Source organism: Pempheris klunzingeri, chromosome 10 (genome assembly GCF_042242105.1).
Source record: "Pempheris klunzingeri isolate RE-2024b chromosome 10, fPemKlu1.hap1, whole genome shotgun sequence".
In the NCBI taxonomy this organism is placed as follows: domain Eukaryota; kingdom Metazoa; phylum Chordata; class Actinopteri; order Acropomatiformes; family Pempheridae; genus Pempheris; species Pempheris klunzingeri.
The window spans coordinates 21,278,009-21,290,302 of NC_092021.1; the positions used below are offsets into that span (position 1 = coordinate 21,278,009).

The 12,294-nt window shown below is 43.1% G+C and overlaps 2 protein-coding genes across 5 annotated transcripts in view; one reads left to right on the forward strand and one right to left on the reverse strand.

Annotated features, from left to right (window-relative positions):
- The window catches only part of spryd7b (SPRY domain containing 7b), a 34,581-nt gene that overhangs the window by 6,663 nt on the left and 15,624 nt on the right, over positions 1-12,294 (reverse strand). Inside the window, exon 2 of the mRNA XM_070838233.1 lies at positions 539-816. Coding sequence (XP_070694334.1) covers positions 539-644 — 106 coding nt within the window. The 5' untranslated portion in view covers positions 645-816. The remainder of the gene's footprint in view (positions 1-538; positions 817-12,294) is intronic.
- On the forward strand, positions 104-3,829 carry trim13 (tripartite motif containing 13). 4 transcript variants are annotated; one of them, XM_070838231.1, is made up of 2 exons: positions 104-184; positions 2,286-3,829. In XM_070838231.1, exon 2 carries the CDS (start codon positions 2,292-2,294, stop codon positions 3,483-3,485), a length of 1,194 nt encoding a protein of 397 aa, XP_070694332.1. In that variant the 5' UTR covers positions 104-184; positions 2,286-2,291; the 3' UTR covers positions 3,486-3,829. The 4 variants fall into 4 exon arrangements, with proteins under 4 accessions (XP_070694332.1, XP_070694331.1, XP_070694329.1 ...); XM_070838230.1 differs by lacking the exon at positions 104-184 and adding an exon at positions 823-918; XM_070838228.1 differs by lacking the exon at positions 104-184 and adding an exon at positions 1,573-1,606.

Genomic DNA, 12,294 nt, shown 5'->3' on the forward strand with positions numbered 1-12,294 from the left:
TGACCTTTAGGGTGCACACATGATGCACACATGATGCAAACTCATCTGCTGCAGCAGTGAAGTTTCTCAGCTCTCACCTCAAATCTCAGTCTAAGACGTGGACTGAATGAGCAGGAATATACTCCAGGACCCTTTGGATTTTACAACGAGGGAGAGGAAATAATCTGCTTCCTGGATTTTCCAGGTAACTGAGATGTGTCTGACACAAATTATCATTAAAATCAAAGTTCGTGTAGGTCTGATAAGGGGATCTTTGATGGCTGTTATAACCCTGTGTTGAGTTTGGTAGCAGGAGCTGTTGGAGTCAACGTTAGGTCATGTTGTATTTCATAAATTAATAGCCTAATAAGAAGTAAATAAAGGGGGTGGTCTGGCAGGCAAGAGCAACCCCTTTATGCTAGCAAAAACACATTTAATACAATAGGTTACGAGCAGCTATCGGTTAGCTAGTTAGCTAACAGCGGAAGTCGCAAAGCCCCAAACACAGACATCACATGCCTGAACACCAGCCGTGAAAATCACACACAAACTAACTTACCCATGTGGTGAGTGTCTAGCTGAACGGTGGGCATCTCTTTGAGGGGGATATGCCCCGATCCGCCATCTCCGCAGCAGCCTAGACAACACGTAAACATCGCAGCCATTGTCGCCCCTGTGCTGCTGGCTACACACCCGGAAACAAACTGAGACAACGTCAGACCAAAGAGCGTCTGGCGTAAAGACGTCAGACCCCAACAGCGACGCCCCGCGGCAGAGGCCGGAGCTGCATAAGCCCCCTCTGTATCCAATCACAGCCGCTAAGATAGGCAGTTGCTCCTGATGGCATGGAAACAAGGGAAGAAAATCAAGGTCAAATTTTTTACACGTGACTAAGTAACTATTGGATATCGATGTTACATAACCACATGTGAAAGAAAAGTAAGTTTTAGTAAATATATTAAATGCATAGTGGTGGAATGCTGCATCGGTGGGACCCATTCACTACTGAGGTTGATTTCAGCTGGCTGACACGTAAAGAAACATGACAGTGTTGCAGATGCGTGATGTTTATTTCTCCCAGTCTCTGCTTGGTGGTGGTGGTGGTGGTGGTGCTGGGATATTGTGCTGCTTGTCTCCTCCATGCCAAGTTTACTTGTTTATGTCAGCTGGCGCCTTCACTTGCGCCTCTCGTCGTGTTAACAGTTTACAGGTGCACATACTGAAAGGTACCCACACCAGCGACTTCAACTGGGGCAGTGCAAGATCCCGTGATGCCAAGCTAAGACTAAAACCTCGTTGACAGTTTTTCACGCTGTAATGTTTTGCATAGCAACAGCCCCTCCCCCCATCGGACCGGCAGGGATCCCCTGCAAGTTACCCACCGGGACAAAAACGTAAACACCTCAGTCCTCAACATCAAGCCACCAAAAAGCTCAAAATCGCGGAAGCTTTCGTGCTTGTGGCGTTTTAGCATCCGCCCTAATTTACCTGTGTGTAAATACGGGCGAATTGGCGCGTTTAAAATTTCCCGTGCGCCACTGAAATGGTTAACTCTTTACCCGGAAAGGGCGAAGTCTGCACAGCAACAAGCGCCATGATTGCGTTGCACTGTGCGTCTCAGCAGCTGGTGAGTGATTCTTTTGGTCCAGTAGTTGCATGTTACTATGCGCTTGCAAAATCTGTCACAGCCCTACTTCAGTACCTTGCCAACAGGAGCAACGCAAACGCGAACCCTGCTTGTCGGTGATTTGTCGCATTGGATTGGTTAGACGGCGGTAATTTAGGGCTCAACTCTGCTGACCGCACTGCTGCTTCTCTGTAACATAAAACCAGGAGAAAATCGTTCACTGTTACTGTCTGCGTGTGCAAAGTTATTAACGATTTAGACTTAAATGTGCAGCCTGGCTTTGCAGCGCGGTTTTAACTTTCTGAAAACGCCAGCTGGGTTGCAGAAAAAAAACAAAAAACAACAACCTCCATCAAAGAGCAGATGTTACTTAACGTTAGATGGCCAACCGGAGCTTTTTGGCAGAGCTCATGCCAACATTTTACGCGGGCACGGCGAGGCAAGTCAGTTTCACTTTCAGGATGGAAATACTCCAGACACAGCTGGAACATGACTGCAAAACCTGTATCCTTTGCGATGCTACAGCATTTTTCTGTTTAATGTATTGCCTGTACTGCCTTCTGAGGCTGAGTGTTGGTGCGTATTATGTGTAGCCTGTGTTATGAAGCGCTGACTTATTGGGGTTTCTTCACTTAAACACTTAACGCACCGATTTGACGCCTGGGTGATGTGTTTGCAGGACACCATGGAGCAGCTCGAAGATGAACTTACGTGCCCGATCTGCTGCGGTCTCTTCGAGGACCCGCGGGTTTTGTTGTGCTCGCACAGCTTTTGCAAGAAATGCTTGGAGGGACTCTTGGAGGGGAACCGAGGTCCGGCTTTCAGAACACCTTTCAAATGCCCCACATGCCGCAAAGAGACCCCTCACAACGGCGCCAACAGCCTGCAGATCAACTATTCACTACGCGGAATAGTGGAGAAGTACAGCAAAATAAGGGTTATGCCCAAGATGTCTGTTTGTAAACAGCACTGCGGCCAGCCTCTTAACATATTTTGCGCCACGGACTTAAAACTCATTTGTGGGTTTTGCGCGACAACAGATGACCACAGAGGGCATAAATTCTGCTCCCTGGAGGAGGCATTTGAACGAGAGAAGGAGGCGTTTGAGGAGCTGCTTCACGGGGTGGAGAGCTGGCAGAGCGCAGACATCCTGTCCTGCCTGGATACACTACAAGCCAGTAAGAAAAAGGCGCTCCAGTCGGTGAACAAGGACGCAGAAAAGGTAACAGACTATTTCGACAAACTCATCGGCGCCCTTGAATGCAAAAAGAACGAGATTCTGTCCGATTTCGAGACGCTGAAGCTGGTGGTGCTGCAAGCGTACGACCCGGAGATCACCAAGCTGAGCGCAGCGATGGAGGAGCACAGGCGGGCGCTCAGCATCGCGGAGTCCTTCAGGAGCGTCTCAGACCCCCTGTGCTTTCTGCAGCAGATGCAGGAGTTTCGGGAGAAGCTGGGGGTCCTTAAGGAGACCCCAAAGCCGTCTTTGAAAGACACGGACGTGGGTCCCCTTGTGCGTAATTTCGATGTCAAAAAGTGGGATTCACTGAGGCTCAGAGAAGTGGACAAGATCGCAGTCCCACACGAGAGTGGCTCCTACCGAGTGGGGGGCTCAGGGATGGCAGCTCCCAGACGGATCACCTTATTTATGAGTTTGTTCGTGCCAACAGTGCTCCTGCTGCAGCCGCTCAACCTCGCAGCCTACGCGCCGTCTCAGATTGAACCATTTCTCAGTGCCGTTTCCTCGCACCTTACCCACACTGGTGCGTACCTGCGGGAAATGACTGACATGTGCACAAGTTTAATGGGTGCGGGTCAGGAGTGTATCGTGAACTTAATCGACTCCACTGTCAATTTTATCGGCAGTTTTAATGACTAGCCTGTGGCGTCTGTGCCGCGCACTCACAGATGCAAAGTGTTATCCGAGCGACACGCGAGGTGCGTTAAACTAGATACGCACCCGAATACATGAAACCAATTGATTGCCAAATTGTTTGCCTTTTTCCCCACTCATGCTGCAGCCTCAGTGAAGCCACAGAGTCCAACAGAATCAACCCCTTAATCCAGAGGCTGCAGCCTGCGTTTACATCAGATAGACACTAACCCACAGTTCTTTCCACAGATGTGCAATCTGTTTTCTCTCTTCTTCCTTTTTTTTTTTTTTTTTTACATTTACATATTTATAGCTGGCAAGATGATCATGATTAAATAAAAAAAGAGAGATCTGAGTAACTCCCATGTTTGTTTTTATTTAGTGCGACAGGCCAAATCAGCCACCTAGGACCTAAGTGAGTGAGTGATGAGAGAAACACGCAGTGTAATCTCTGGCCTCTTCCTCGCACAGCGTCCGCGCCACAGTGATGCTGCTGCTGCTGCTGCTGCTGCTGCTGCTGCTGCTGCAACCTCTTCAAGGTTACAAACGTTGCATAACAGGGTCCGTGTGAAATATTCACCATGCTGCAGACACAGTGCAAAGAAGAGGGGGGAAAAACAGCAGAACACTGCCCTGTGTTTCTGATGCTTTCATCAAACCTGAAAAACTCAGAGCTGTGCCCCCCTCCCTCCTCCTATCAATGATAATTACATTTTAAGCGAGGGTACATGATTGTCACGCGTGCATGGCAGCCACTTTATTTCTAACCAAGATTTCCCTTTTTTTTTTTTTCTTCTTCTTCTTTTTTTGCAGAGGTTCATGTGACTCATGAGTTGCATGACTTGTCCGGTCTGTAAAGTCAAACACCAGGCTGGTAAAAGTACAGTCTAGGCCTATTTTCTGATATGCATCTGAATTTATAGAAAAACTGACCCTAGAATTAAAAAATCCAACTGTGAGAGCAAGTGGAGGCTTAAAAATCCTTTTAAATTCAGGGTAACTCGGTGAAATGGCTAAACGCCAACAGTGGTCTTTATTAAAATAGGTCAGAGCAAAGGGGCAAAAAGTTAACAGTGCATTGATCATTTATCATTTTTATTTATGCTCCTGAGGGGAGATGCGTTTTGGGAGAAATAGAAATAGAAATAAAATAAAATAAATCCTAAAATCAGACCACAAAGTGAATCCGTGATGTCAGCACTGACCATAATTCAGGATGTACGTCATGGCACGCAGGCACATATATATATAGCCTCCTGTTGCCAGGCAAATAGAGGATGAAAATAAATGTATCACTCTACATTAATATTTAAATTGTCACGGCAAGGAAATTTAAATATAGCACGAAAAAACCGTTATCTCAATCCAAATTAAGACAACACTTTTGTGAATAAGTGTGTGTGAGGAAGAGTTTTCTGAAAAATGAGCTTAAAGCCAGGTGGCACAGTCAGACTCTGTGTATCCAAAGTGGGCCTCTGGTGAGGGTTAATTAAAATAAACTTCCAAGTCACCTTCCAGTCAATTCATCACAATGACTAAATGTCCACATATAGTAGGTCAGCAGCTTGTTTAGTAACTCATCACACGCCTGGATCAGGTCCAGCACCGTGGGTCCGAGTGCCTGATGGTGATTTAAGTGAAAAATCGTTTTTATTATTACTGCGCCTGAAGCACATTTTCCACGTTATTTCCTCTTATTATAATATTCACGTCACACTATGGTCCATTTGGACGTTTTAGGGGAGATGTGGCTGCAAAGCGCAAACAAAGCGCATGTGTTATGTTACAGTAATTCAGGTAATAGGACTGACAGAGGCAGGGCCGGTGTGAAAACGGGTAAATGTGCACGTAACAAGTCATAATAGCAAAAAAAATATATATATATGAAGCTTTGCAGATAAAAGACAAAATGTAGAATTTTAGGCCGTGCATCAAGACCACTTGTTCCTCTAAACATGCAAAAATGTGAGACACTTAAAATTTAAATTACTGCTCTCAGGAAGGCCACAAATGTTAAAGTAAATTCCAAAATAAATAATAATGAAATTAAATAATAGTGAAATACTTTGACGTGGTTAATATTCACACACACACACACACACACACACGCACCGAAAGGGTCCGTCTCGCAGCCATGGCGTTAGAATATAATTGTTATATTCAATCTTATCGTCTTTTAAATGAGAACAAAACGTTCTAAGCTTGAATGTTGTAAAATGTATTTTAGGTGTAAACCTTAGGAGAAAAATAAAACTAAAATGTGCGCAAATTTGACAGTTTTCTATCGAATATGATTTTGGATAAATTTCATCTTCGCCAAACGCCCTAATTCCAGATAATTTATAATTATAGTTGCTAAAACAAATATGAGAATTCAGAATGATCAGTAAAAAAGGCCTACAAGGCCAGATGGAAGACTGCCGCAAAATGCGTTTGGCAAAGCATCACTGGGCCTGATGTTATCAGAGAAATAAAACCTGTGGGCACCGTGCAAACTGGGATCAATAGAGGAAAAAATAAAGGGAAAAAAATAAATATGCCCCTCGTTTATTTATGTATTTTCAGGGTGTGCCCCCTGCGAGCTTCCAAACAAGTGCCAATCAGCCAGTTTCTTCACTTTGGTTTTTTTTTATTTAAACGTGTAACTTCAACTTGAAGCCTGTGGTCTGAAATTGTGTGAAAGCCACTAGATTTACCAAAGGCACGAATTTAGTCATTTTCATTGGGCAAGTCTGATTTGGGATTATCTCCATCGGATGTCCTGGTGCAGCAGAGATGCCCGCATTCACATCCGACAGCACTTAAAATGGAGGTTTTCAGCCATGTGATAGGACACCGCATCAGTCGTTACAGCGGTGCGGGGTTACTTCAGTGACCGTCACATTAAATCATCATAGGTTTGTAGGCATAAAGCAGCCATAAAAGATAATACACAGCAAATGGATAATAAAGACCATCCGGTCTAGAGCCCAGCAGAAATATTAAATATTTTACAAAGAAATAAATAGCTCGACTTTTATTACTGAATGGGTTTTGATATTTCAGGATGATTTGTGGTGTACAGCCCACAGTATAATGATTGTAATAATTTTAATCCGCCGTAAATCTGCCTGTAACAGCTCATGCTGAACAGGCCGGACATCCCAGCAGCGCTGCAGCGAGGCCATGCAGGCCATCGTGTGCACGAGTTCTTCTCAGTGGAGGGCGGTGCTATTCAAACCCATGTAAAGGTGTTTCAGTGTCAGGAGCAGGAACAGACTAGTATGTGAACAGTTAGTGTTTGACAGCAGGTTCTGCATGTCATGTTCAAAACACATTACAGACCAAATGCAGTTCAAAATTTTATTTCTCCAAGCGTGCAGACATGACAGTGAAATGTAAAAAAAGGTGGTGTACACACGTTTTGAGCATTAGAACGAGGTGGCGTTGGAGGTTTTCTCCAAGTCTGTGTGAAAACGATGTACCTGAGGGCGTCTCGGTGTCCGGCACCAGCAGGGCGGTCAGGGCAGCACTGGTGGGCTCTGCTGACTGTGAGTGGTCAGCTTTGCTTCAGCAGCACGATCAATACTGGAGGCTTCAGCTAGAGTCTTAACTCCAATATTTACGTGCTGCTACAGTAAGGCGACCAGCAAATGTGAGAGGCACACCCAACCAACTTTTTTTTTTTTTTTTTTTAATCAGCAGAAAAACAAGTCCCTATGTGGGATTATATGGATTATGGGACTACATGCAAGAGTGATGGTAAACAAGTCAACTTCCATTAACAGTGAACGAGGGCAACAGGTTGAAGAACTGCACGGCGACGGCTGTGTTGTGTATTCTGGCTTTACTGCTGCAGCACGGTATGGCCTGCATCTCAGGGTAACCCACAAACCATTCCGTGCTGCTACAGCATCGCCAGAGCTGCAGTCATCGTCGCTCTGCTTCACACTCTTGTTATCTTCTGGGCTATTTGCGCTCTTCGTCCGGGCCTCTAGTCCGAACCACATGCTCACAGACGGGCACAAACTTATTACCTATCGTTGGTCTACCTAAAGGCGTTCAGATGATCATCGGCACCCTGTGCAGATTTAAGTCCCCTCTTGAAGCAGGCAGGGAGGTTCGCCACCTGAAACACACACACACAAAAGAAGACAATGCAGTTTAATGTTGTTCTGTCAGCCTGTCAAAATAGGTGTTAGGTAACAAATGTAGAAATATGACCAGACATGTGGATGCCAGAATGTGACACTCATCTCATTTCCAAAAGTTTATGCTGCTCCAACAGCCTGCACCTTAAGAGTTTTCCAATACATTTGGATTTTGCTGATTTGTGCTAATTTAGCAACAATATGAGGTTACGCATTAATGTGGGGCAAAAAAAAGTAGTTCCTTCTGCATCAAACTCAGACAAAAAAATAAAATAAAATACTATCTTCATGGAACTTGCTCAATGCACAGGGCGCTGTCATGTTACAACACGACAGGGTCTTCCCCAAACTGTTGCCACAACACTAGAAGCTCATTGTTGCCTGAAATATCACTGTATGCTGTAACATCAGGATTTCCCTTAATTGGAACCAAGCAGCCAAAGTCCATATATTTGTGACATCCAAACAGGGGGGGCAGGGCTGACGGGGAGAAAAACAGAATAACTATCAAATTTCACCCCATCAGTCAAGATACTATGGCATTTTCATGCCCACTGACATACATTGGCGCCGTTGACAGGTGGTCCATAGATACCCAAGTGTAAAGTGAGCATTTTTGTCTGAGCTACAGCTTTTGTCTGCTGCTTGTCAGAAGGAGAGTGCAGGATCTCATCACTGCTGCATTGTTCACTGCAAGTGTGTACCCAACAAAAGCCCCTGTACTGAACCTGGAAAAAAAATATGAAGCACAATCTTAAGATGAAGAAGAAAAAAGGCTGACTTCCTCAAAAAAAAAGTTTCACTGTGCAGACAAACAAGCCTTTTTTTTTTTTTTTTTTTTTTAAACTGCACTTTAACCCTTTTAATGAAGCAAGAGTGCCACGTTATTGGAGAGACACCAAATACCAAGTCTGCAAATCAATAGCCGACCTTACATGTATAGGAAAACAGTTTAAAAGACAGAATGAGCCAATTGTAGGAGTCAATACGATACCTTGAAAAGAAGCTCTTAAAGTTATAACGCTGAGTCAACTTTTCGAGCAAAATGTTTTAGATTGTCCTGGTAAATATCAACAATTGTGAAACTTTAAACAAAATCTCCTTTAACAAAACCTTGTTTGTGCAGAAAAGGTGCTAAACAAACTTTATCCTGATAACAATCCTGTAGGAGATTGGGTCCAATGACTGTGTTGCCACTAGAGGTCTCAATGGACCTGTAATTATGACCTTGGTCTGAAATGGGCCTGATAGCCTGGAACCTAATAACATCTCAAACATACTTTCCCCCCAAAAAGGCACCGAGAAGTCCTTCTCTCTCTTTCACACAAACACACCCACACCCACATCAGTGCAGCTCAGAAAAGAAGACAAATTTCAAAAAGCCATTTCATTCATTTGCTTGAGTGAGGTAACAGCTAACAATTTGTAGCTTTTTATTTATCTGGCCAGGTTACACCTTTGTCATGTGGTAATGGGATAGTTAAAAAAGCAAAACAAGATGTCTCAGCATTTGAGCGTCAGCTGCTTGAACATATTGCTTCCATTAGTTATACTGTCACACTATTAATCCCAGAAGGTGAACGGTAGGAAAGGATGTGAATTTGGTTACCAAAAGGCAGTTTTCAAATGGCCCCGGCTCTAAAATACATTACAACACCATGCAATAACATAACTGACCAAAAAATGAGCCACAAATTGTTTGCTGTGATAGAGTGTACATATCAAGCTACTGCAGACTGAAGAGCAGAAGTCAATCTAAACCCTGTGGTGTGTTTTAGAAAAATAGCAGGCAGTTAAATATCATATATATACTTATTACCTTATTACGTGATACCTGCTCTACTGTCTACTAAAGGCTTTGTCATTGTCATTGATAAGATTTGCTTATGGTAATTAATAGCATGTGCAAGCAGTGACATTTTTTTCTTTTTTCTTCAGGATTTGACTTTTCTTTCTTTGGGAATAATACATGTAATTCTCATCGATGGACATTAATGACTACAGCTGAAATCTGTTAGGTCAGCAAAGGTGGACGCAGGTGCAGCAGTGGTGTCCACAGTCAGACACACCTGACGGTGGCAGGAGGGTGGGAAGACAGTAAGGACCACTGAGTGCAGTGCTCGACTGTTTTTTTCCCCCCTGGCACATTTAAAAAAAAAAAAAAAAAGGCATGTATGATGCCATGTCTCCCACAACCATAGCATGGTGAAACATGGTAACTTCCAAATGAGGCACTTCCTCAAAAAAATAAATAAATAAAAATCCATATCGTTTTACTTTCAGTACCATTTTTACAATTATTTCAAGCACCTCTAAAATATGTCTTTTGCACAAAATGTTGCACCTTCTGAATGACAAATACTAAAAATGTTGCTTGATCACCAGTGCTGTTAAATTGGTGCAGGGGACTTTATGAGGGAACATTTAGTTTAGAGTTTAAAGTCTAATTATACTCAGACATTTGATACATCAGACATCACCAGTCATACTGTGGTTAATTTACAGCTTCTCATCAGGGGTGTACATAACAGAGCTGTGAGACATGACAAAACCTCCCTGTGTAAGTCCAGGGCTAATAGTGTCCACATCTCCTACCCCTAACCCTATAATGACAACTATTGGAAGCAGTGTCGAATAAAATTATGGGAGCAACAAAAAAAATTAAACAGCCATTTCAAAAATCCAAATCAATTAGTGCATGACATAAAATACCACACATTTACTGTTTCAGCTCCTCACATGTGAGGATGTGCAGCATTTCTAGGTTTAACATCTATGTAAATTCAATCACCTGTTTTGGCTGGTCAGACAAAACAAGACATGAGTGTGCTCTGGGAAGTGGTGTTTGTCAATTCTAACATTTGAGGAACGAATTGATAAATAACAAGAAAAGATCAAATGATTAATGAGGAATAAAACAATAGCAAGCTACACTTACAGATCACAGCAAAGGCTGATGTTCCTGTTGAAAACAGCTGATACCTCCCCTCCTTCTGACACTTCACCAAGTATGAGCCACAATGTGATGAAATAAAGGAAAACACGTAAAACACACTCATTTAGATTCACATTTGTAAGATTCACAATCATTTCCTTACCCTCTATGTCTTGTGTACATGCCGGTTGTAGCTAATTAAAGCCGAGACTGTATCATATGAATTAAACTGAAGTAGAAGTCAGACTATTTTTATCTCGGCCATCCTTATAATTAAGTAAAAATGCACAAAGAATCTAACCAGGTAAGCTGTGTATTTTCCTTTTAAGCTTATCATTTCTTAACAAGTCCAGGTGGAATTGTTCACATCAATGACTCTAACCTCTCCCCATTTTTCTCCCTCTCCTTTAAGGAAGCATGCCCAGACATGTCACCTTCGCTGCTCAGCCTTTTTAACCCATTCCTGCGACATTTGCTCCCAGTACAATGGCCTCAAAGAGTCACCTGACCCCGAGGTTGAAGGTCAAGTAACCTCCTGCACCCCACCGGGCGCGGGGATGTGGACATGACAGCCCATCACCTCCCCAGAAAGTGGTCTGGGCCTGCCTCTTCTGGTCTCTTACACCGCCTAAGCACAGACTAAAGGGAGATCAGCAGTGACATCGTAGGCAATGGAAAAAAAAAATTACAAAAAAAAAAAACACGGTGAATGGCAATCACAGTTACCCACATGAAAGCATCTGTGCAAATATGACTCTCATTGTGTTCATAAGGCTCTCTCTCTCTTGCCACTGGGACATGGACAGACACTGCTCAAAGTTAAATATCTTCAGACACACTACATTTTTTAAATATTACTGATTAATATTAGTTTCAGAATATATTTACTAGCAATCCAGAATGCGATGAATGAAGGAGTAGGTACTCTGATTATTTTCACTTTGGCATGCAAGCAACATATCTCTACAACAATTACAAATCCATCACTTGAAAAATTTAAGCCAGATAAACACCAGGTAATAGGCTCGCCAAATCATTGTTGTGTTGTGTTTGGCAGGACAATACACACAGTACAAATACACTATGTTCACTGTGCCACAACTTTATAAGATGTGATAAAATGTTTCATGAGCTACTGGGGCAGTGTGTACACAGCATGAGATCTCTACAGTAGTAAAAGCAAATACGACTATTCATCCACAATAACAAAGCAACCAATTGTGGTGACATATCAATAACAGGAAAAAACAAATATCACCTTTTTGCCAAAAATACTTTGACAGGGTGTGTGAGTCTTAAAGCAACCCAAGAGGTGGTGAATAGTTTTATTGTTACTGCAGACTATGGATGCTACCTATAAAGATCTGTTTGGTTCCATGCTAAACACCAGTACTGTAATGTGTTAATCCTAGAAAAACCTGTTACATTTGCTCACCCAACAAAACTTGTCCTGCACAGCACAGGCAGGAGTGACTGGGATTCCCTGGAAGTACAGCCAAGTCTTGTCAAACAAATTACTGAAAACTCCAGAAACATGTGACAACACATACCTGGGATCGACAAGAGGATAAACCTATTTCGTAGGAAAAACTAGCAGTCATGTGAGAGTGACCCCTGAGTCAGGTGTACACCACCCCCTCCATTTACTGTCAGGTGTGAGCGTGACAGGCGGCCTCCTCACACCTCAGGTACACTATATATATATAACAACAATGAATACTATTATTTGAAACACCGGATTGGAAATAAA